Source organism: Corylus avellana, chromosome 1 (genome assembly GCF_965113065.1).
Source record: "Corylus avellana chromosome 1, dhCorAvel1.hap1.2, whole genome shotgun sequence".
NCBI classification, from domain to species: Eukaryota; Viridiplantae; Streptophyta; class Magnoliopsida; order Fagales; family Betulaceae; genus Corylus; species Corylus avellana.
Genome location: NC_142490.1, coordinates 20,822,502 through 20,847,043, shown reverse-complemented (window position 1 = coordinate 20,847,043; position 24,542 = coordinate 20,822,502). Strand labels below are relative to the sequence as shown.

Here is a 24,542-nt window from a genome sequence, read left to right as displayed (position 1 = left end):
AGGTGTGGTAGATTCCTATAAACTCTTTCAAATGGTTATTTTTAATTATATTAATTTTCGTATAGATAATTTTTTTTTTTTTTTTTTTTGTTCGTATGGATAATTGTTAATTAGGGGTGTAAACGAGCCGAGCTTGAGCGAGCTTCCCTTGTTCAGGCTTGGCTCGTTTAAATTTTATTCGAGCTCAAGGGCGAGCCAAAAAAATCGAGCTTGAGCTAAGAATAAGTCGAGCCGAGCCTGGCTCTTATATTTAATGTTTTTGTTTTAAAAAAAAATAAAATTTAACTTCAAGTACTCTTAAACGGCTTAAGAAGTTAGTTTGCATATGAGTATTTGCTTAACCTGGCTAGTCGAGTATGGAGCCTGAGTCAATACAGCAAGGCATATGATTTCAAAAAGAGAGGATATGCATCTTTTTATAAATAAGCAAACTTAGAGATTAATGTTTTCTTAACAATGTGAGACAAGTTAACAGGTTGCATTTAGACTGCATTGAGACAACGCCCCCTACAAAAAACTATTTTTTCAACGTCTCTCTCTCAATCTCCCTCATCAGTCACAGCGCATCTTCCACCTGAACTTTCATTTCTCACTCTCTCACTCTCGCTCATCAAACAGGTAGTGATAGTTTTTGGGTCTGTATGATTCTTCAATAGTTTATACCTTTTGCAATCTCCCTTAATAGTTTATGCTTGATTATTCTTCCTTTCGTTTGGGTCTGCTCTAATTGAATCGAGGTCTTTTTAATGATTGCTCTCTCTCTCTTTGATCACGAAGGGTTTAGAATTTTTCATTCTCTAACGCTTAAATATAAATGCAATTTTAAGATTTAAATAATTATGAGATTTATAATTAATTATGTATTACTTAGTTTATATATATATATATATATATATATATATATACACACACACACGAGCTTATACAAGCTTGCTCACGAGCCTAGCCGAGTCGAGCCGAGCTTGCTTCGTTTAATATTCGAGCTAAGATTTGTGTTCATGAAGTACTTCATTTAATATTCGAGTCGAGCACGAGCCGAACCCGAGCTTGCTCGCGAGACGCTTTGCTCACTTAACAGCCCTATTCTTAATGTGTGGAAGACTTAGCAGGAGTTGGGAAATGCATGACACATATAGTCGGTGCATACTTCTCAAAGCTTGTCAAAAAATTATCTAGTTATTTATGCCCTATAATCTCATAAATTTGAGACGTTAAAGGAGTTGGGAGGTTTTCTCATTTTTTTTTTTTTTTCTTAATAGTGATTGCTAATAAATTTATTGGTAATTTTAAAAATCACATTTATCTTTAGAGAGATTTAAAAGAAAAAAAAAGATTGGTGTTAATAATTTGTCTATATTTCTCCTATATTCTCCTTCAAATTTATTAGATCAATTATTAAATTTGTAGGGTCTACTATTGACTTATGTGGAGTTTATATAAGTTCACGAATCTAATAACCAATTTGTATAATGAGATAGAAAAACATATAAAAAAAATATTGATACCAATTATTTCTCTACAATACGAATAACATAAAATAATTTTTTTTTTTTTAAAAAGAATATTTAAATGGCATAAATAAATAATAGATAATTTTAAAAGTCATTAGCTTAAATAGATAAATTAACTTTTAATTTGCTATTTTATATACAAATATGACTCATTGGGTTGTTAAGCACCAAGCATATTGTAGAGCGTTTTTGCTTAGAGTCTGTTTGGGATTGCGTTTGAATGGCCTAAAAGTACTTTAAACACTCAAAGAGTCCGTTTGAATAAAAAAGTATTTGTTTGGTAAAAAAATTAAAAGCGCTTTTAATGCTCCAAAAAAACTTCAAAATGGCCAAAAAGCATTTTAGGCAACAGCTTAAAAATGAAGTTTTTGTTCAAAAGCTCTTTTTTTACTTAAAAACTCTATTTCTTAAACGTAATCTCAAACATGCTCTTAACGTTGTTTTGCTATATATTATAATTGCTTTATTCTTCTAAAAATTAAAAAAAAAAAAAAAAAAAAAAAAAAAAAGCACCAAGCATACTAAATTGACCCATTTCCAATGGGATCCAAATTTCGTTGCATTTGGTCACGACAAGAGTTACAATGGGCCGGCCACAATCCATATGAAAGAATAAGGCACAGTTTCATTAGAGATCTCTACAAGAAAATAATTATTCTTTTAAAAAAAACGTTTTGTTAAATAAAGCATCTTCCTAGACCTTTACACGTGGCATTATTTTATTATTTTTGACTTGTAAAATAGCCATTGAAAGAGGTGTCGTTATTAAGCCTAGGTAAAGTTTCTTTATTTTTTGACAATGATGAGAAAACCTAGTTGATACTTGTCGTGCAATTCTAAATATCTACCTTTCATTTTATTTTTATATTATTAGGTTAATGTGGTAATATTCATCAACTTTTAATTCTTTAAATAATGATGACTAATTCAAAGGCTAATGAGCACCGTTGCATTAGTTAAGTGACATGAAAGTGATATAAGAGATGAGAATGAAATGTTACTTTTATTTAACAAATAATAAAAGCTCAAGAGAAATAATATTTAATAGATTGTTAAACTTGAACAACTCTCATCTAACTAGGATGATGTGACCGTGAATTTCATTTGGTATTATATTCTAATATGTCCATTTTTTTAGTAAAGGGCACAAAAAACTTAATTTGTATTTTATATATATATGCTCAATGCATTCGGTGTCTCTCCTTCAATCGCCTCCTTTTGGAGGGTGTTGGTATTTCAAAGCTAATAAGCTCATTGATTTGCTTCAAACACCACTTTAATAGTGTCATTTCTTGGTATGTTAACCAAAATCCAAAGGACCGAACCATTTTTTGGCCCATTTCTTATTTGTTTGTATTTTTTTGCATTGTATTTGCTGTTTCGGGTTTATTGTTAGAGAGCTCAACTATTTTTCGGTTTTTTTTTTTTTTTTTTTTTTTTATATTCCCTGTACCCTAATCTTATTTGCTTTGAAAAAAAAAAAAAACAAACCCTCAATTCTCTAATTTGATAGGAATGTTACATTTCTTAATTTTTATTTTTTTTCAAAATTTACTTTTCAAATAATAAGGAAAAAATGTAAAATTAATCATTGTGATTTACCTGATTTACAATTAGCTCCTTAAAATGCCAAAAAACAAAAAAAAAAAATTAATCCTTATAGTCAAATTTTGTCTACTAATTTAACAGATTTCATTAGTATAACACTGACTTAAGTATAATAAATATCACAATTTTATTGATTCTAACGTTTCATATCATAATATAATATGTTAAATCAATAAACAATTTAACTTTAACAGCTAAATTATTTTTATTTTTTGGCATACCGATGAACCTTTGAATTTATTTTGATTTTGATGAACGCAGCCGCGAACAGCTAATTTTCGGATCTCAAACCCTTTTTACGGATCTCAAACCCTTTTCACGGATCTCAATCCTGCTACTGTTTAAGCTAAACACGTGTAACCAAAAGCAAGTTTGTCACCCACTAGGCGGTCAAATCGTAGGCTTATTCTAGAAAATTTAATCTTTATAAATCAGACTTTTGTTTCTCTAACTAGTAAACTCTCCCACTCCGTGCTACTCACTTTTCTCAGTGCTCTCTCTCACTCAAGAGGAAATGGCGCCACTTTCCCTGTCTTCATCTGCGCTCGGAACTTTCACTCCCTACAGCAGCAGCACGAAGAACTTTCTCTTTGCAGGAGCTCCGTGTCACCAGCCCAAGCTCTTCTTCCATGTCGCTGATCAACGCTCTAATAATCCCCTCAGGCAGAGACTAGATAAATCGGATTTCGAAGAATTTGATTGCAAGGCTTTTTTCTTTTCTTTTTCCTTTTTTAGATAATTGTAATTTTCGATTTTTTTTTTTTTTTTTTTTAATATTGTTACAGATTTTGTGTCGATCGTAAGGGGATGATGGTGGCGAAGGAGAAGAAGAGGAGGGGATTCGGTGCGGTTTGCTACGCTGGGCCTCTCGCTGCTCGTAACCTCCAGTGGATCTCCATCGTTTCTTCCGCGTAAGTCTCTACACGTAATCTCATGCTCATATCCGTAGATTCATACGTATTCATTCCAATTATAAATGCATGTATGTATGTATGTATGTGTGTGTATTTTGAAAGTGGCTTTATCTTTTTTCTGCAAGACGGTGGTTTCTTGAAATTTCCAAAGATCAATTCCTTTTTTTAGAAAATGAATAAATTTTGATATGAAGTTAAAGTCTAGAAGCTTGTAGATGGTCAAACACAAGGTTTGGTTATGAATATGATTGTTAGAATATAAATTAAATAATTAAATTTATTCATTCCCGCATAAGCTTTCAAGAGTTTGAGTCGCATGTGAGGGGAAATATTAGAATATAAATTAAATGATTAAATTCTAAGCTTAAGCCACTTTTGGGATAAATGGTGATTTGACAAGATGACTAGGAATTGCTTCTTTGGTTATGAATATGGAATACTTGATTATATTTGGAGTTAAATATATATTTAGATCTGTTAGCAAACACTCTATGTTGGCTACTTCACATTGTTTGTGGAAAGCAAATTACAGCTAAATTGTGGTCCTGTTGTTATTTTCTTGAACTGAACTGGTTATCAATAAGCTTTATGTGCCACTAAATGGCAGAGTTTTATAACTTGGGCATTTCTTGGAAATATGAGCATCGAGTACTTCTCTGTTACATTCTGATGGATATTCAAACTACTTTTTTAGGGTGTTAATGGTTGCCAAGGGAACTGCTGTTCAGAAATCCTTTCTTGTTCCCTTATTTGCTCTACAAGCTCCTGCAAGTGTCATCTCATTCATTAAGTAAGCCTTCCTAAATATCTTTACTGGCTTTATCTTATCGAATAGAAAGATTATCATCATCATGTTCGATGATTCAATGAAAGTTAATTGGGTTCATGCCCTCTGGTTCTTAAGTCTACTCTTCAAGCACCTAGAGGCATTTTTTTTGTGGACCAACCAGAGGCATTATCTTATGGATCAAGGAAGCCTTTTAAGTTTCATGCGTGTAGTACCTTGTTGAACTCATATAAAATTGATTTGCAGGGGTGAATATGGTGTTTGGATTGCATTCTTGGCACTTCTCGTACGTCTCTTCTTCTTCATTCCTGGTAGGTCTAGCTAACTACTTAATTTGAGTGCTAGCTTAGGTAAAGTTTTGATGTCTTATTTCTGATGGTATGGTATTTAAAAGGCTTATGTGATTTGCTTATGGGCAACAAAATTAAGTTTTTGCGCTATTTTTGTACATAAGAGTGGAGAATGTTACTGAATTCCCCTTTCTTTCTTTAGTGGTTTTGATCTCTTAAAATTGAACCCCACTGGGTTGTATAAGAGCATTTATATTCAATTTTTCTCCTACAAATTTTTTCCTAAACACTCTGAGAGCATTCCTAAAATTTTCATCTGTGATCTGGGTTTTGGGCCAAAACATTTGGTTCAAGAGCATTAAAATTAGATGGCTCTACCAATTGGATAACTGGAGCCTGGAGGGAAGAATGAAATCATTGGAACTCAATGGAAAAAAGAATCAGTAGTTCTTTTGAGAAACCACAGTATAGGTCCCTGATTTTCTAATGCCAATGGTCCTTTGACCAACTGGCACTACCTCCCCCAAGAAATTAAGGGGCAGAGAGTGAGGTTTAGTCCCTCTATTGAAGGGGGGAAAAAGAAAAGAAAAAAGGGTACCTATATTTTCAACAGTGAGGAATATTACTTGCTGAAAAACCTGTGAGGAATAAAAGCAAAGAATGAAAAGATATGAAATGCTTGGTTATGGTTGCACTTCTCAATGTCTTGCTCTGTGTTTTACTCTCTTTTATTGACTGATCAGAGATAAATTTCCAACCAATCCTATGTATGTCTTCCTTGTTTCTAGGTGAACTTGAGTTGCCATTTGTGGCATTAGTGTTGGTGCTTGTAGCTCCTTATCAAGCCTTGAACCTACGGTAAGTAAAAGCATGTTTGAGGCCAAATGAGATCATTATATTCATCCAAAAAAAAAAAAAAAAAAGAGATCATTATTTGTTTTTCCATAGTTTTTATGTTTCCTGGTATATTTTATTGGCAGGGGAACTCAGGCAGGTGCTATTATTTCCTTGTTGATTGCTGGATATATGGCTTTCCAGCATTTCTCACGAGCAGGCAGCTTGCAGAAAGCCTTTGACCAAGGTTCAATTGTTGCCACCTTAGCCATCATTTTCATCACTACTGCATCAGGCTTGCTTCTGATTTGAATTTCGCGTAAAATCATAAATGGATGTGGCCTTTAATCATCTGTAAATTATTGTCCTAGTTTTTTTTTTTTGTTTTTTTGGGGTGGGGGGAGGGGGTGGTAGAATAACAGAACAATCGAAGTTAATGGAACTTTCTTTCTCTTATTAGATATATTTATCTGTAATGAGCACAATAAATATGCTGAATGTGTAGTAGCATTCTTCAAATGATGAAGTATTTTTTACTAGTGTGGTCTTGCCTGAGTTTTTTTATTGGTTTTCTTATATATTATTCTGGCCCAGATCACTTCTTGCACAATACTATATGAAACTTCGTTTATTATCCATAGACAAATTCCTAAGCTCTCTCTCATAAGCCCGTTGCTCTGTCCCGGATTACTTCTTGCACAATACAATATCAAGCTTAATTTATTATCTACGAACAAATCCCTAATCCTCTCTCCCTTTCCCTTTCTCTTTCTCATCGTAGCCGCTCGAGTGGTTTACAAAAACATATGGTTTTCTTAAGAGTAGAGAAAACCATTGTAAAAAATAAATAAAGATTTTGTTCTTACTCTCCTAGGTGATTAGTTATGCAGCTTGGATCGAATCAGCCCTTCCATTTCTTCTAGAAGTTGGGAAAATTGCTTCCCTTCTGACATATAAATTATGTGCAAGAAGTTGGGATCATCAAATGCTTCAGATTAAGCTTTTAGATCTTTGGACCCGTTTGGTTAAATTTAGAAAAGTATTTTGGATTTGGGGTTTTGAAAAAGATAAAAAGTTCGAGAATTGATTTGGTGGGGCTTCATTTGAGAAAAGTTGAAAATTGGTTTGGTAAAATGGAAGTGTTTTGTAAAAATTAAATATTAAGAAATATTAAAAAAAAAAAAAAAAATCTTAACAAAATTAAAAAATTGTTACACCACAGTGGTGGCGGCACTGTTACTGTAGTGGTGATCCGGCAACCTTGGTGGCCATGCGTCACTTTTTTCTTTTTTGAAAAGTGTGTTAATAATAGGGGGGGCCACGTCTGAAAATTCATTTGGTTGAGAAGAATTTTCAACATTTGAAATGTGAAAAGAATTTTGTAGCAGTTTGCCAAACAAGCACTTAATATTTTCTTTGACTTTTCTTTTTTTATGAAATTATTAAAATATTCTGAGTTAAATACTTCATTAGTACACTTTGTACTGGACTGCTGGTAGGCTTGAACAATGAAATGAAAGCATATAAATTATCTAGAAAGGATATGGTATGTGCCCATGAGCTACTTTTATTTGTTTTAAATAATATAATGTCACCACCTTTTGTCTGTGATGCAAAATGCCATTTGGAGGGCTTGAATTGGTGAAGTCTATGCACATTTGTCTGTTGCCTGCAGACACCACCTGATAGAGCTAGTTCCTTTTCGTTTGTCTGGATAGCATTTGAATGCAAATGTTTGTATGAGTTTCAAACAATCCAAATGTAGTTTCAGTTTACACGATTTTCTTTTTCATATGCATTTTTTCAGAAAGAGAAATTGTAATTTCTTTTACTAATATATATCCCTAGTCATCCTTATCGCTGGCTATATGCTGTCTCAATTGTTAAATTCTCATTTATCGCAAAAGTTTTAAGCTAATAGAAATATGTGAATTTAATCATTTAATTACATGTGGATTATATAACTGAAATGTGGGGTGAATTGTAGAGTCAGTGTTTGAACTCATAACATCTGGTTCTGATTCTATGTTAAATCACCAATTATCCTAAAAGCTTAAGCTGATAGAAAGGTTAAATTTAATCATTTAATTAATATTCTAACACCAACTATTCAAATACCATGATCTTTATTAGATGACCAAATAAACCAACTATATCTGATATTGGAAATATACTGACCAAAATTGTGTGATATTCTAGAAGAAAATCTACTTCTTATTACTCTTGTAGGTCTATAAATTAATTCATGCCCTAGCTGATTTCGAGTACAGGTCTCTTCATTTGGAAAGCAGTCCTAAAGCTGGATGGGCTTGTCTAAATAATTTATTATGCTAACACTGCAGAGAAAGTAACTATGAGTCTTACAAGTACTAGAACCTATAGACTTCTTTGCTCTTCTGCGTTTTCTCCTGTGCTTCTTCCTCCACTATCACGTATACATAGGTAACTTAAAAACTTAATGCTGAGAACGAGGCTTTGAGATGCTACAATTTCCCAATGTCGATTTTAAGTGCCTCCTTTGAAATTCATGAAGTGTGCTGGCAGACTGAGTGAATTGCCAGCTTGTCTTGGAGAGAGTGACTGAACTTGATTTCCTTCAGTTAAAGATAATTTGCTGCTAGTACCCCCAAGAGAGCAGTTGTGGTGAAGAGCATCAGCGGACAGTAGGAGACTGAGATGGCTGAGTTGGGGCTCCCTGTTGGTTCTGCACCATATACTGTTGATCCACCGGGTATAGTCATGGTTGGTGTTGTTGGAGTCATCATGGTTGTTGGCGGAGTCATCGTGCTTGTTGTCGGCGTTGGGATAACCGGTGAGGTTGTGCTGTTTGATGGAAAAAATGGATAAGCCTTTGCCTTAAGCTTTGACAGGAGAAATGAAATTGGAGATGATTGAGAAAGATTACCTGGGTGTTGTCTTGGATGATCCAAAGTGACAGTTTCCAGTACCTGTAATGATGCAGATAGAGCAGTATAAGTATATGTCAATGCATAAGGAGCCATTTAAAACTTGCTCAAGAATTGTGTGAAAGTGTGAATTAATTTCAATGGCTGAAGTCTTTTGAGCAGATATTTGGAAAATATGGTTATCTTACTTGGGTCAGTGTTGGTAAGTTGTGCAGTTCCTCCAAATACACAGCTAGTAGGCGCTGGATTTTTCTGGTAATAGTCATTGAAGGCATAAGAAGCGTGGTCACGCAGGGTGTTTGGGTTGTAACAACTTGCTCCTGGTTGAATTGCAGAACAGTCCGCACCTCCATAGCCACAAGCATAGTCAATAGCCACCTGTAAAGCTGTTTCTGAAGCTGTCGGGTTTGCAATACACCAAGAGCCGCCTGACGTTGTGGGAGTCGTGGTGGTCGGGGATGTTGGAGTTGTGGTGGTCGGGGACGTTGGAGTTGTGGTGGTCGGGGGCATCGGAGTTATTGTGGGTGGGGTGGGAGGAGTTATGGTCGGCTCTGTCGTGGTCGGTGCCGGTGGGGATGGAGGATATACTATAGGAGTTGGGTTTGTTGTGCCTGGAGTTGTTGGGTTGACAATGGGAACCGTATCCAGTTGTGTGGTGGACACTGAAGATGAGAAGAGCATCTTGTTTTCTTGATGGTGCAGTAATTTGTTTTGCTGGATTGCTTCTGAAGGAGGTTTCTCTGCAACACTTGAACCTGAAGAAATCAGAGACAGGATAAGTTCTTTTCCTTTTTCATTTCAGTGACATGATTAAAAAACATTAAAAAAAAAACTGCTGCCTTTGACTCTACGTCAAATATCCCTGCTGTCTGAGAAATTGGAGTTGCAAATAGAATAAGTAAAATTCTGGAAACAAACAGGTACACAACAGAGATGAGCAGGATCAGGATGAATGCAAAGATACTTACGGGTGTCAATTTGTGTTCTCGTGTCGAGACATGAGAATAAAACTATATAAATCAATCCTAGTATGCTAATTTTGTGTTGAGTTCGTGTCGTACTCGCAAGTTGTGTCAAAAATTACTAGCTCTATAAATACTATTTAGGTAAAAACAGAGACAAATAAATTGGTAAAAGTAGATTGCTGTGAGATACTATTTGATATAAGATTATAGGCTCAATTTCAAATCAACAAGAGCTACCTTATTATCTAATGCTATCTAGCTGGATCCGAAAGCATGAATAACCTTGTCTTAGAAATAATTCAAAATTGAAAAATGACTAAGGAGATAAACATGAAAACTTCAAAGGAAGGTTTTATTTATTTATTTATTTTTTGACATCCATAGACACAAAATGGACACCTCTACTTGCTGTGGAGATCATATCTGCCCGGAAAATCTAGATTTGAGATTTTACTTGCAGCATAACACCTTCATTAGTAGATTATTTTGTCAAACTCTTTCAAAATAAATGTCAAAATGTGCAGTATTTTAACAAAAACTTCCTCTTCTTGCATGGGAAGAGAGATATGTTAGGCTAGCATTCATACACTTGAAACAGACAATTCCATTTTTGTTTTCTTATGCAAAAAAAGTTTGAATAAATGAGAATCCAAATGACATTTTTAGAGTGAGGATATATATTGGAAATGCAATTAGAAAGAAGAAGAGAACAAAAATATTATCACCTGAAGTGAGGAAAAGACTCAAGGAAAAGAAAGAGAAACACCAAAGAAGGATAGCACCCATCTCCCCAAACAGCTTCTACAATTGGGTTGTTGATTTGGAAGAATGACAGAGAAGCTATAAGATATTTAAAAAAAAAGGGGGAAGCACCAATGGTGTTAATCCAAGTGAAGAGTTCCATCTTGTTTTGAAAGCATTAATTATATATATAAAAACTAGAAGAATCATAGATTTCTTGGATGGTAGAGAGACGAAAAGAGAGAAGAAAGAATATAAGAAAACTTAAGGAAGGAGGTATTGGGGTAGTTGGAAACTGCAAGCAAGAGAAGGTGCAAAAAGAGGGAAAAAGTTTATGAAGAGGGGAAAAGCCGAAAAGGTAAAAGAGTGATCTGTTTGGAATTTAAATCTGGTGTTTGTGTTTGGGATTTTATTGATGCCGCAGTGATGTTGTGGAATTTTCTTTTGGTACTTTTTCTGCTTCACTTTCTACTGTTTTTATGGTACAAATCAGAAGCTAAAGGTGGTGAGAGAGAAAGACGGAGATCTTGTTTTTCTCATCCACTGAATCAAGAATGTCATTCCCCATTCGCTTTGTTCTTTTGATTCATCATTGTTTTCATTCATACAATGCAATGCTAGAGCCTAGAGGAGATTTTTATATGGACAAAGTTTTCCTCCAAATTAGGTTGAAGAAATTTTTTTTCAATCTAATCTATAAAAGTAACATGCATCTTTTTTTTTAGTAACACGTGATATGCACATGATTTTTTAATAAAATTTATTTCAATTATGTCATTATTATTAAAAAAAACATGTGCATCTGATATGTTCAAGGGACCCGTCACTTTTATAGAGTAAGTTGAAAGAAATTCCTTCGACCCAGTTTGAAGGAAAATTTTGTCCTTTTTATATTGTTTTTTTTTTTTTTTTTTTTTTTTTGAATCTGTTGCCCATGGATTTGGAGCAAAGGGGCAGAAATGCACCTTTGAGGCCCAGAAGAAAAAGGTCCACCTAGGGTTTGGGTTTGGGTTCGAAACAACTCTGCCAAGTTTACCATGTACAATGAGAAAAAGAACCGTCAAAAAAAAAAAAAAAATACTGTCCCTCACCAAAACCAAAATATGTGAAGAGCTGTAACACCGACTGTGAAACCAGGATCCAGGATTTACTTGGGTTTGGACTTGAACAGCCCAAGACCAAGTTGGGCCAGTATGATCAGATTACGATACTTCTGGTAGTTTCTTTTAGTTCGATCTTCTTTTGGGTTGTCACGAAAAGATAAAGCATCCTCTTCACATATCTCATGCATGGGTGCAATACTTATTTATAAGTGGCTGTTATAGGGTTTATATGAATGACTGTTAGGTGGCTGAACCACGCCAAGTGTCTAAAGATGGTTCAACCACCTTAGATTTAGTCAGATGGGGTGAGACAAGAATAGAACTAGAGTTTTATGTTTGGGAGAATAAAACTAGAAAAATATTTTTTTTTTGGAAGGGGGGGGGGTCAAAAATTAAATTTATAAAGCCTATTTCATAAAACACCTAATTTTGAGGCATTTTAAAAAATTTGGGGGGCTAACCACTAACATGCTTCCACCTGGGTGAAGGGAGTGACTGAACTACCCAAGTGCTCGTAGTTAGTTCAGCCATACCCAATTTAGCCGGAGAAGCGAAGTCAAACAACCCTAAGTACTTAGGAGTAGTTTAGTCACTCTATATTTAGCACAAGGGAGCAATCCAACAACCTACCAAGTCCAAATGCCATGAAGGTGGTTCGGCCACTAAAAAATACCCAAAAAGTCATATATATATATATATATTTTCTCATGATCGGCCCAAAAAAGAGTACTACACAAAAAAATAATTCCACCGTATTACATGAAATCTCAATCCAGAGATTGCACCTTACTTGACCCTCCCAATACACCGCCATTTTCCACAGGGTATGCTTTGAGTATTTGAGTTCTCTTCTAAGGATGCCAAGCTGATTAGGTATCCCAACACATTCGGAAAACGTTTGCTGAACTCACCAATGACAAATTTTTACATCATGGTAATTACTCTCTCTCTCTCTCTCTCTCTCTCTCTCTGAGTACAAACTATTGCCATTGTTAAACTATGAAGTAGAAATAAATACTTCGAAAAAGAAATTCAGTAATAAGAAGATAATATCAACAAGAATCTTGCTTTTCATATTACTAAGAAACATGAGTTTCTTACAACAATAGGGGTTTATTTGACCATAAACCTAACCCGTTACAAAGCCTATCCAGCAAACATTCAAGTATGAATCATAATGTGTTGATGCAATGGCCAAGAAATCTTCTTGTGGTAACGAATTGCATTAAAAACCCATACCCAGGGAGTTCTTCAATACAAAATTCTTACATGGCGATAACCGGGTCATTTCTTCCGAGCTGATTTCGCGTCATAGACGTGTACCTATAAGAATAAAATTGGTGTCTAATACAATAACACTTAAATCCATAAATTTTTTTGCCATCTCTCAGAACAAGTGCACTTTATAGCAAGGCATGCAGAAGTATAGAGCATCATATGTATGCTCATAAAGCACGAGATATGTGGCAAGTTGGCAAATTATACTATTACACTTTCACAGAACTTTTCAATAAAAACAAGGCAGGTTCACATGAAGATGTCTTACTTTAGGTTAGCCAACTAAATGCAGAAAAAGATGCTGCTGAAGTTTAAATAAGAAGACTATAACCTTTGTTTCATCCTTGCTGAAGCTTACCGCACTTAGAAAGATGTTGCTTGACATCACCCCAAGCTGTATGTAGAGGGTTATGTTAAGATTAAATGGGGTCTTACAATCACTTTATCACACAAGTGTGAAGAGTTCTACCTGGGAAATTTCGATAATCAGGCTCTATTCCATTTCCATTTATGTCCCTGTGATTTGGAGTTACATACTTCCCAACAGTAACAACCACACCAGATCCATCAGAAAGTTCAAATACAGATTGAATCAAACCCTGTTCAAAGTATAGGGCATATTAGAATCAGAATTACAAAATACGTAACTGCTTCAGATGCAGTATATTATAGACAAGATATATTGCTCGTAGATGTGGATAAATCTTTCTTTGAATCACATTTTAAAACAATTTTGGACAATCAGATATCTAGTTTATGGTATGTCAATCAGATATCTATTAGTAAAGACCAAAATTTAAAAACTAGTCTATAATTTGGGTCGAGAGATAGAATGAAACTACCAAAAAGAGAATTTTGATTCTTATCCCCAGGCACAAAAAGAAAAGAAGAAAAAGAAAAAGAATATTTAGAAACTGTCCAAATTCCACAACAAAACCCACCATATGAAAGTTTAAAACGAGTTGCAGGGTTCAAATGAAAAATGGGTTCTGGGTGGACGCAGGTCTATTACAGTACTTGATCATATAAAGACAATGCTGAATCACAAAAAATTATTAAATCAGCAGCTATGAGTGAATATCTGAACCTTGCCATAAGTTCTTTCCCCCACAAGAACAGCTCTACAATTATCATGTAGCGAAGAAGCAACCTGTAATGAGACCACCTTTTACAATACTACAAATATGAAGTATCAAAAGCAACTTCAGATAATTTGGTGGAGCCGCTTACAATTTCACTAGCACTAGCAGTTTTGTTGTTCACCAAAACCTGCATTAGATGAGAGTCAAAAAATTTGTAAAGAAGGTCACAACAGTTGACATTACACACTTACAATTCTTAATTGTTAGTACAGAAGATAAGCTTATAAGATCGAATCAAGGACAAACATTACTGTAATAATACAAGTCATAATTTTAGAATCGCATATGAAATAATAAAAGAGACTGAATCATTTGGAATCTAATTTTGGGGGTGCAACCAAATCCACCAAGCTACGGGAAGATCAAACTTCAATCTAAAGCTTGTTTTTCCAAAGAGCCAAGCCTATCCAAACCCAAGCTCAGGTCAGTTAGGCCCCTGAACACTAAAAAGCATAACAACAAGAAGGAGTTTGGGAAAAGTATGCTACCAATTCTGTTTATGATGTGATGGCTGGATTTACAGCACCTGGGGCACTAATTCATCATCACCCATTTAACTTATTATTGAGCTACTCCAATCAATTATGAGTTTTCATTATCAAAATTGATCAATACAAATAAAAATACATCGATTAGAATCAAGTTGACCTAGAAGGCTAGAACCATGCTTATCTAATCAAACAAAATAATAAAATTCAAGAATTTTACTAATTGACAAGAATAGATTTACAACAATCCACATATTCAGCTCAAAGCGCAAGCAGGTCTCTACCCAGCACAGCTGATTTGCACCCCTCAAATGATAATAATAGATACATGCTTTGTTCATACTTATGATGCAATTCAATTTATTTTAGTTGCTGTTGCCAGCTCATGTCTGTGTTAAACATTGTCATTAGTGTCCAGGTCCTTATTGAATGGACAACATATTGATTCGAAAATGAATCTAATGCTCCTGAATGATAGACTTAGTCATATTTTAATCCCCAAATATGGCAGCTCATGTCACGGTCAAAATTGTCATGTCCATACCCTTGTTGCACAGGCAACATGTTGACTCAAAATTGACAATAGTTCTACTAAAATGAGAAATCTAGTTTTATTTTCATTTATTTCAGACAAAGAGCTTTCAACCATTAAAAAAAAAAAAAAAAAGAGTGATAAATGAGAACAAATACAGAATATTCGGTGTAAAGATCTCAAATGTAAAAGTGCATACAATAACAGGAGCTGTAATCAATGGTGCAGCATCTGCAACAATAGTGTTCTGGTACTGTGAGTCCCTTCCAGTGGTATATATTATCTGTACATAAATGTCATCAGAAGAAAACACCACATTGATAATCTCAGTGTAGTGGACTAAAAAGCACTAACAAGAACTAACACAGATACTTTATTGCACATTCAAGAAAAAAAGAGGTATTAGTGATGAGGAAAAGATTGCCAAAGTGATCAAGCAATGCTTAACATGCACTCTATCACTTTTGAGAGGGAAAGGTCCAAAGCAACACAGAGAAGTATTATCAATCATCAATATGCTTTTTGACAAATCAAAATACAAGTTTGTGAACATTTTGGACCATTATCGATCATAAATGTTTCCATTGTCCATCATAACCAAATAACAAAGTAGCTAACTATTTTTTGGAGTCTAGATGATAAGGGGAAAGAAGGGAAGATGCAAATAACTGTAATTACAGTCTGCACAGGAGAAATGGAAAACATAAACAAATAAATAAGCATCGTTACAAAGAAATAGTAGTTCACGAATGTAATCTCAATAAATTGCTATACCGTCTTCCCCTCATTTAGAAAGAGTTTGGCGATCTCAATTCCAGCCTGGAATAAGCAAAAGAATAGGATGAAGCTCACAATGTTACAAAATCCCATCACAACAATGTGCATGAATTAATAACAAACATGATTTTGCTAGTACCTTACATTAAATGAAACAACATTGGTCAAAAATGATGAGAGACATGCAAAAAAGTAGACATTATAATATAGGAGAGAGAGAGAGAGAGAGAGAGAGAGAGAGAGAGAGAGAATGGTACAGAGCAAGCAAGAAAAAAAAGAAAATCAGGTCAGGAGCCCCGAGTTTTTTATCATTTTGACTTACCCTAGTTCTCAATACGATAGATTTGAGACCCAAATTTAGGCTCAATTCTAAATTCAAGACATTTGTCAACCTTTTCATCAAATAGGTAGCAAAAATTGATGTGAAAATACAATTAAGTCACTCTAAAAGAAATTTTTCTTTTAAAAAAAAAAAAAAAGGCCTAAAGGAGAGGTGGCTGACAGCCACAACACCTCAAAGGGAGTGGCTCATGGCCCACACCTCTGAATGGGTGGCTCACAACCACCCCCTAACTGGCCACCCCCTAGCTGCTGCTAGCCACCCCTTAATTAGATGGTGGTTCTTTTTTTTTTTTCTCGTCTTTTAAACCTTTAGGAAAAGTCTACATACCCTTCTCAAACTATCACCCAATTAATAATGTCCCCCTCAAACTTTTAATTGAAACAATGTCCTCCCAATGACGAAAATACCCTTAATAAAATAAAATTTTAATTTTTTTAAAAATAAAAATATAAAAAACCAGGGTGTGGAAATTTTTTTTAAAAAAAAAAAAAATCGTCAATTTATTTTTTCTTTTTTTTTTCTGAATTTATTGGAGTATTTTTGTCTTATTGAAAAAAACTTACGGTCATTTTTGCCTTTTTGCTAGCCTTGAGGGAACATTGTCCCAATTCAAAGTTTAGGGGGATGAGACATTATCAATTGGATGGTAGTTTGAAGGAGGTACATGGACTTTTCCCAAATTTTTATTGGAGGATATAATTGTATTTTCATATTCATTTTTGCTACCTATTTGGCAGAAAGGTTGACAGAGGTCTCGAATTTAGAATGGGCCTAACCTTAGGTCTCGAATCTATCAAATTGAAAACTGGATTTTAAAGTCAAAATGGCAAAAGGCACAAAGGGGTCTAAGCCACTGTAAAATGAGTACTACTCAAGTTACTGTAGCAGTTTTATAATCAAAGGAGTCTCTTTTAGTTCTTTTATTTAGGTGATTTTGGACAGTTGATATTGTTTTTGTAAGGGGAGGAAATGTCATTTAAAATAGAGCTAAATGGCTGTTTATATTGTGTTTATTTCAAGACTGGGATTTTATTTTTATTGATAGTATAAAAGTGGGCTTTTAGGGTTGTAATCTGACTTGTCATGTTTGACTATCAATAATATTTCCTTTGGTTTTTCTAGGTTGTTTTGAGAACTCTTAGGTTTGCATTTCAACACCTTTGTTTCTCTATAAGAAACATAGGCTTCGATGGATAATCAAAGTAAAAGCTATGTTTCATTTCACTCTAGACTGGGTTAGAATAATTAATCTACAATATTTACTCTGAATTACATGTCATGCTGAATGTTCATGTTCTTGAACACATCTATAATCAAGGATTTATGAAACTCCAGAATCTTTATGTATATTTATATGTATAGACTCTAATAGAATATTAGGTGATGCATTTATAGAAATTTGTATTCACTAAAACAACCTCATAGTCCACGACATCTTACAACTGAACCATTATTTTAAGTGAAATGGTGTTAAGCCATGAGGTTTAGTGTGAATAAGATCTTTGACAGCTGGTTAGAGGGGATACCCTCAATGAACATGGACATCATATAAATAAGAGGAAAAGATTGAAGAAGACTAACACTTTGTTTGGTTGGAGGGATGGAAAGTAGAAGGGGTGGAGATGAAAGATGAAAAGGGAAAGGGGGTTACCAGGGGAGTCTACCTGCTTTTGTTGTTTGGTAGGAGGGAAGAAAAAGAGAGATGAATTAAAGAGCATGGATATATAATTTTAACCGTTATATCCCTATTAAATGCTTTGAAGTGAGGGTACAAAAAGTAAACTTCAAAATTTTGTGAAGCAGCCAGCTGTCCCTCCTCCAATCCCACCACTTTTGAATGGTTGGTTTTGGTGGGCCCAAAGGGGTTCCACCTCCCCACCCCTTTCCCTCTCCCTCATTTTCTCTTCTATCCATCTCATCCCTCCTCCTCCAACCCCTCCAAACAAATGTGCAAGCTTTTTGTTACATGGGTTTTTCGGTAGATAAGGAAATGGTTAAATAATGACATATTGTTGATCTATTTTCATCCACCTTCACTTAATTATGGGATATTAATGTATATGTACATAGTCATAATACATATACTAAATTACTAATGTCTCAGGTATAATATTGATATTTATGTCCAATAGTATATAGAAACACTTGAAATATAATTAGATAGTGAAATATTAAGTAATCCGTGAAACAGTTGGGGTTATAACTTTTTTTTTTTTTTTTTAATATATATAAGTAATCGACATATAATTAAAAAGCTTAAGATGCTCATAAGTACACAATGAGTATACAAGAAAAGCCACCAAAATAACAGGAGTAAAAAGAAGAAGAAACTCATGAAAACTAATCACCCAAGGAGAAATAAAAGCAGATGTCCAAAGATACAGGGCATTCAAAAAAATTTTAAAAAAAAAACTTAATCTCCTCCAAAGTCCTCTTGCGGTCCTCAAAACTTCTATCATACATTTCCCTCTAAAGACACCACAAAAGGCACGAAAGTACCATCTTCCACACAACAGCATTTCGAGTGTTGCCAACAGTCCACCAACAGACATACAAGTCGACTACTGGTCTAGACATAACTCAAGACAACCCAAACAGACTAAAGAAAACATTTCACATAGTAGAAACAACCTCACAATGAAAAAGAAAATGATCCACAAACTCCCCATTCCTTTTGCACATACAACATCTATCAACTACAGTGACGTGCCACTTCCAAAAATTGTCCATTGTAAGGATCTTTCCTAGGGTCACTGACTAAGCAAAAAAGGCCACCGTCAATGGAACCTTAATCCGCCAAACACTTGGGGTTATAACTTTGTTCTTCTCCTACTCCAGTGGGTTTATATTAGCACAAATGATGATGATGGTTGTGCCCTTGGCAGCTCTGGTCAACATGGAGATAGAGACCCATAATGCATGTCCAACAATTACAGATTATCTTTACTCTATCAAGACATTTGGCAAGAATAATGTAAAAGGTCGTGATTGCATGCTCCCTAAACCCTAAAGGTTGTTACAACATCATGCTGATGCATTATGGCAGAGATTGCGGCAAGACCTTGTTCCAGCTTTACCTGACTTGGAGAAGCCTTTTAAAGTGCAGCACCACCCTGCAACGCATAACTTCACCTGCTTCTTCCCCAAGCGCTCCTAGGTGAACACAATGGAGTCACTAACCAGTAAAAAGTGGGTCTAATCCTTGGGGATGCGGTAATACCTCTAAGAAATTATTCCATCGAACGTATTGCCCTCTGGATCCAGGAATAGCGACATGGACTAAATGTCCTGTCCAAGCCAAGGAACTTACTCCAAATAGTCTGACAAATGATGATTGAGATAAGACTCGGCATTTTTAAACCACGAAATGCTTGGTTTCCATTTTGGTTGTAGGTGTAACCGGCCCGCTATGAAAGAAAGACCACCTATACCGATCATGGTATAAACCATGCCTAGATTCCCAAAGACCAGTTTTCCTCAAAAAGTCGAAACTATATGACTTATGATACCAGATCCAGGCAGAATGGGAATATATGCCTCTGGATGATCGAAGAACAGAAAGAGATGCTGGTGATTAGTTGAGTTAAAAGCTACGAAGGTGGCTTTGGGACCTTGCTCTTTAAATGGAGGGGTTACGACAAGGGAAAGAGCTACTATGTCCTTGTAAGTGACAGCTAAAAAGGGTCTTTCTGTTTTCTTAGGCTCTTTGCTTCTTTGTGGAAATCTCTTCCTGCCAATCTGAACTCTTTTACGCAAATCCTATGCACATGTCAGCCACAACGAGACCATTGTAATTTTCTCTCAATCCCTAACCTAACTCACTTCCTTACCAATACCAATTATAGCCACCTAATTCCCCCCCCCAAAAATTCTTCTGATGTTTTTTTATAAGTAACTCAATCTCATCAAAAGGGTAGAAGCACGCGACCCAAATACAAAGTATACAAGAGAGGTCCCTAGTTAAGGAGATAAAGAAGAACACACGTATAAATTCTTCGCGGTAAATTTAAGTTCCTTTAGGAAAGGCTTAGTTATGAATAACAGTTGGATATTCAAGAAAAACAAATCTCTCTAGATTCATTTGAAAAATTATCTTAGAAGGCACCAAAAGATTGGAAGAAACTTGTGCATTTTTTAAACCGTAACAAGTCTAAGAAGAACAAAACAAATAGAAGTTAACATTTAGAAAAACCAATGGTGGATGGGGGGACTAAATCATCAAAACTACCCAAACTTAAAGTTAAACATAAAGACCAATTTATCAAACAAGCCTTTACTAATCCACCAAGGTTATCTCTTATCCAAACTACCCATTAACTTAAAGTTAAATGTAAAGATCAATTTAGCAAACAAACCTGTACAAGTCCACCAAGGTTGTCTCTAAGATCAAGAACGAAATATGAAGCTCCCATATCCTGAAGTCGCTTCATTGCTGCAACAATCTTTATTTTATTTAGTCTAACGATAAGATCAACTGAAACTATATAATTCATGTATAAAAAACCGAAGCCCCACTGTGGACATAATTAGTGCCATATGCTTCACAAAAGGGTAAGGATCCAAGTTAGCCAAATAGGCCTGTGATATTGGCCTCAACAATTTAAAGAACAGAATGTACCTAATGGTATACTACAAAGGCATGCATTCCAAGGGGAAAACAAATTAGATTTTATTCATTTTGGGCTCTCGTCTTGAGTTTCTATATTCAAATAGCAGCATGAGATAAAAGGACCAATCCTAATTCCTTAGCAATTTCCTGTTTTTGAGGCTTTGAAGGTTTATGCATCCTAAAAATATGGGGTGTATTATATATTGTTGAATTAACATAGCTTGAATAGATGAACAACTACCAGTCACCAAGTCTTTTCTAGCCAATGCATTGAACTCTTTTAAGCGCATGTAGCCAACAGAAGTAGTGCCATTGTCAATTTGCTCCATACGATATAAGACCGGGGTTCGAGCAACAAGCTGTCTCTGAACTTCAATAGATTGAATAGGCCCACAGTTGCCATGCTTGACCTAAAATTAAAAATACATATCTGAACAATCATTAAGAAGACAACACAACAAAAAAAATTAACGCTACTTTATAAAAGACTGTATTAAAATCACAACCTTAATAGTCACAAATGTTTCATTAGGGCCTTGTAACAAAGATGATACTTCAAAGGCTGATTTCCCTCCCACATCTACTCCATTGACAGCTAACACTTCATCCCCCTAACAAAGTAGAAGGAAGGAAGAAAATAAATGTAAGGAAACCTATTACATACTAGCAGACTTGTGCAATCCATATCAGTCCCGACAATATATAATACCAGAAATTCCAGATAACTAAATAAAACCAAGGAAAAAGTATATATATATATATATATATATATAGAGAGAGAGAGAGAGAGAGAGAGAGAGAGAGAGAGACAAACGCCCATGAAAGTTAGATGCAGATAAATATTGGACCTTCAGCATAAGAGTGTTGAGCTAGCTACACAAATCCTTTTCCACCATTCATCCCTATCTAAGGCCATATTCTGTTTCTAATTAAACAAAACAGAAAAAAAGAACCTACTTATAAAATAAAAATAGAAAAAAAGTAACTCAGGTGTACTATTACATCTTGAAATGCATACTAGAAGTAGATACTAGCTGAACAAGTAGTTGCGTTTCAAAAGAGAAAATAGCAGCAGGAGTCCATTTCACTAGTTAAAGTATCTGTGACCTGACCACTAGCTTTGTCCCTTCCATTTGTCCCTAGGTCAGTGAGACAGCAAGTGTACTTCTTTCCAGAAAGAAAATCCATAAAGTTTTTTTTTTTTCTTTTATCATTTCCTTTCTACTGTTATTCAGTAGCAATCTTGGGGACCATCTTTATTTCTGCCTTTACCAGTTGTACTTCCATCTCAAGCGATTAATTCAACATTATGCAATGGGAAGAAATACATATAAGTAGATTGAGCAGTTCACGAAACATTACATGAATCATATCCAACAAATAAATTTTGAAAAAGTGAAAACCACGACCATGAGACCAGAGAGCACAGAAACTCAGATATAAGGCTGGTGACCAGAGTAATTGTTAGAGAGAACTCAGCAGTTCACAACTTAATGAATGACTCAACTCATACCTTGTCAAGCATTGTCACAAAAAGAAAAAAGTTGTACAAATAAATCAACTTCAAGAACCAAAAGTGAATCAAGAGTTGAATTACAAAGAGAAGCACATACTAAAACAAATATTCACATATCGCATCTGCAATTTTGGCTTCGTACCTACCTGTCTAACACCAGCAGAATGTGCAGGGCCATCCAACAGGAGTCCTATCACCTTCAGTTTCAAATCTCCATCATCTTCCAGAACTTCCCTAAGGTTTAGTCCAATACCACTCATGTCATACCTTGCCATCTTGGAGAACTTTCAACAATGACAAAAGCAGCATATGCCATGGAATAAGAAAACTGAAAATTTTGTATGTAAAGACCATTATGTACATAAGGAGGGGTACACATCACGAGCAAAAACAATTATCAAACATAAGAATCAAGTATTGTAACGTCATAGCAAATCATGCAGCAACCATGTAGAGAGAGAGAGGGAGAGAGGGAGAGAGGGCCAACTCCAATTAAAGATTTTATTCAGGAGAAACAATGCATACAGCACAACGAAAAGAGGGAAAGTAAAGGATGAGAAACTGCACATATAAATTCAGGAGACAGCCATAATTTCCACCTTCCCCTCTCATTGCAAATCCCACAACAAACTTGATTTGGCAAGAACCAAGAAATTTCTTTCTCAACTTGAAAATAAAAGATAGGATGCCCTCCCACTAAGGACCTAACCCTCCAACCACGTTATTGTTCTGTTCACAAATAGTAAATCACAATCACATAAACAACGAAAAACACTAGGGTCAAATATAATAAGTAACATAATTGACTGCTTGAAATTTTGACACGTCTTAAATAATTGGTTATTTTATCAAGCCAGACGAATAGTTCTATCAATTCCCCAAACAGGGCTTATCCACATATCATTTGCATTGCAGAAACATTGCAATCCTAAATAACAACCAAAAACGAGTATCCATTGCTCTAACTTCCAATACAAAGACCCTGCCTCGCTTATGGTGTTCTTGATAAAAAGACCGGCTAAGGCAAGCTAAGTACACTTCACCACATGTATATAATCAATATATTAGCGTTTATGAGGACAGATTGTGAAACTATCATAACGGAAAAGGCAACAATCTGTTCATATTTATGAAACCCAATTTCTGGTCCCATTTCAAACTTAAATTTAAGTCTAAATACATACATGTGCGTGTGTGTGATTTCATGTATATGAAATTACCTCTTCAGGGGAAAGAAAACGCGTATAAGGGTCACCCAGGCTTGCTAACATTCGTCTGATGATATCATGAGCCTTTGACCTCGTCGGAATGGAAGTGTTCAGAATATCCTCCTTCTTTTGCTGAAAGCATTCAAAGGCTATATACGTCAAACGGCCCCGTATTAGGCACCCAAACAGTACTTTTATCACAGCAAGAAATCTACTCGTTTCTCTCTAATAACTCGCGCACTCATGCATGCATTACCAGCCATGTTTGGGGAGACCAGCGATGGCGACCGGTGTCGATAAAGCTCTCATTGACGATTTCCCAAGCTTCCTCGACAATCCCTTCGTTAGTCACCACTTCGGGACGAGTCTCAGCCTTCGCTACTCGCTCGTCTTCGCGGCAGAGCTCAGAAGAAGAAGAAGAAGGCGATTGAATTGTTGGAGACTCCAATGCAATGGAGCAGGGCGACGAGAAGAGAAGGCCGAAGGAGAGAGCTCCCGATAGAGCTAAAGTTAGGGATTTCTTAGCACAATTAGCGATATTGTTGTGGGTGGTGATGAAATTGCAAAGGATTGGAGGCTTTGAAGTCTCGGATGAGGATGATGGGAGTGTGGTTAAGGAGCTTGAGAGGGCCAAGACCCTCATCTTTGGCGCTGGTTCGTTTGGTGGTGGTGAGCCAGTGAGTGTGGTTTGAATGGCCTTTTATATTATGGAAAATTAGTCTTTATCTCCCAAAGTTTGGGGATTTCAATTCGAACTCCAATGTTTCAATTTTTGTAATATATCTCCAAACTTTCAAATATTTGTAATTCAACTAATTATATTCCAAAATTTTCGTACTACCCCTAATTTTTTTTTTTTTTAATAAAAAATTACATTCGGCCATTTTTGCACTCTCAATTTTTTTTTTATAAAAAATAAAAAATGTTGGGCAATATGAAAATTTTGGAATAAAATTTGTCGAATTGCAAAAATTTGAAAGTTTGGGGGTT

At 35.3% G+C, this 24,542-nt stretch overlaps 3 protein-coding genes across 5 annotated transcripts; 1 reads left to right on the top strand and 2 right to left on the bottom strand.

Moving 5' to 3' along the window:
- The first annotated feature begins 3,564 nt into the window (after positions 1-3,564).
- On the top strand, positions 3,565-6,483 carry LOC132171082 (cold-regulated 413 inner membrane protein 1, chloroplastic). Its single transcript, XM_059582298.2, has 6 exons — positions 3,565-3,782; positions 3,905-4,030; positions 4,728-4,823; positions 5,067-5,131; positions 5,899-5,968; positions 6,091-6,483. The coding sequence occupies exons 1-6, from the start codon at positions 3,634-3,636 to the stop codon at positions 6,254-6,256; spliced, it is 672 nt and encodes a 223-aa protein (XP_059438281.2). The 5' UTR covers positions 3,565-3,633; the 3' UTR covers positions 6,257-6,483.
- Positions 6,356-10,690, bottom strand: LOC132171081 (uncharacterized). The gene is made up of 4 exons (XM_059582297.2): positions 10,541-10,690; positions 9,039-9,605; positions 8,850-8,892; positions 6,356-8,767 (listed from the first exon to the last, which is right to left on the bottom strand). The coding sequence occupies exons 1-4, from the start codon at positions 10,599-10,601 to the stop codon at positions 8,545-8,547; spliced, it is 894 nt and encodes a 297-aa protein (XP_059438280.1). The 5' UTR covers positions 10,602-10,690; the 3' UTR covers positions 6,356-8,544.
- Positions 10,691-12,713: 2,023 nt separating this feature from the next.
- Positions 12,714-24,220, bottom strand: LOC132171668 (Peptidase S41 family protein). Of its 3 annotated transcripts, none has more exons than XM_059583041.2 (13): positions 23,809-24,220; positions 23,565-23,684; positions 22,491-22,628; positions 21,335-21,439; positions 21,070-21,238; positions 20,575-20,651; positions 15,874-15,918; positions 15,299-15,382; positions 14,168-14,206; positions 14,025-14,087; positions 13,407-13,536; positions 13,269-13,331; positions 12,714-12,982 (listed from the first exon to the last, which is right to left on the bottom strand). In XM_059583041.2, the coding sequence occupies exons 1-12, from the start codon at positions 24,193-24,195 to the stop codon at positions 13,276-13,278; spliced, it is 1,413 nt and encodes a 470-aa protein (XP_059439024.2). In that variant the 5' UTR covers positions 24,196-24,220; the 3' UTR covers positions 12,714-12,982; positions 13,269-13,275. The 3 variants fall into 3 exon arrangements, with proteins under 3 accessions (XP_059439024.2, XP_059439025.2, XP_059439026.2); XM_059583042.2 differs by having other exon boundaries at positions 13,296-13,331; XM_059583043.2 differs by lacking the exon at positions 15,874-15,918.
- Between the last annotated feature and the right edge of the window lie 322 nt (positions 24,221-24,542).

Bases quoted from the DNA above. Each gene is read 5' to 3' on its own strand.
- LOC132171082 (XM_059582298.2), top strand. From the start codon at position 3,634: ATGGCGCCACTTTCCCTGTCTTCATCTGCGCTCGGAACTTTCACTCCC. The intron at 5,132-5,898 runs GTAGGTCTAGCT...CCTTGTTTCTAG, and splicing joins TCTCTTCTTCTTCATTCCTG to GTGAACTTGAGTTGCCATTT. The intron at 5,969-6,090 runs GTAAGTAAAAGC...TTTTATTGGCAG, and splicing joins TATCAAGCCTTGAACCTACG to GGGAACTCAGGCAGGTGCTA.
- LOC132171081 (XM_059582297.2), bottom strand. From the start codon at position 10,601: ATGGGTGCTATCCTTCTTTGGTGTTTCTCTTTCTTTTCCTTGAGTCTT. The intron at 8,893-9,038 runs GTAAGATAACCA...GCATCATTACAG, and splicing joins ACTTACCAACACTGACCCAA to GTACTGGAAACTGTCACTTT. The intron at 8,768-8,849 runs GTAATCTTTCTC...TCCATCAAACAG, and splicing joins TCATCCAAGACAACACCCAG to CACAACCTCACCGGTTATCC.
- LOC132171668 (XM_059583041.2), bottom strand. From the start codon at position 24,195: ATGAGGGTCTTGGCCCTCTCAAGCTCCTTAACCACACTCCCATCATCC. The intron at 14,207-15,298 runs GTATGCACTTTT...CATCTAATGCAG, and splicing joins TGATTACAGCTCCTGTTATT to GTTTTGGTGAACAACAAAAC. The intron at 14,088-14,167 runs GTAAGCGGCTCC...GTCTCATTACAG, and splicing joins CTGCTAGTGCTAGTGAAATT to GTTGCTTCTTCGCTACATGA.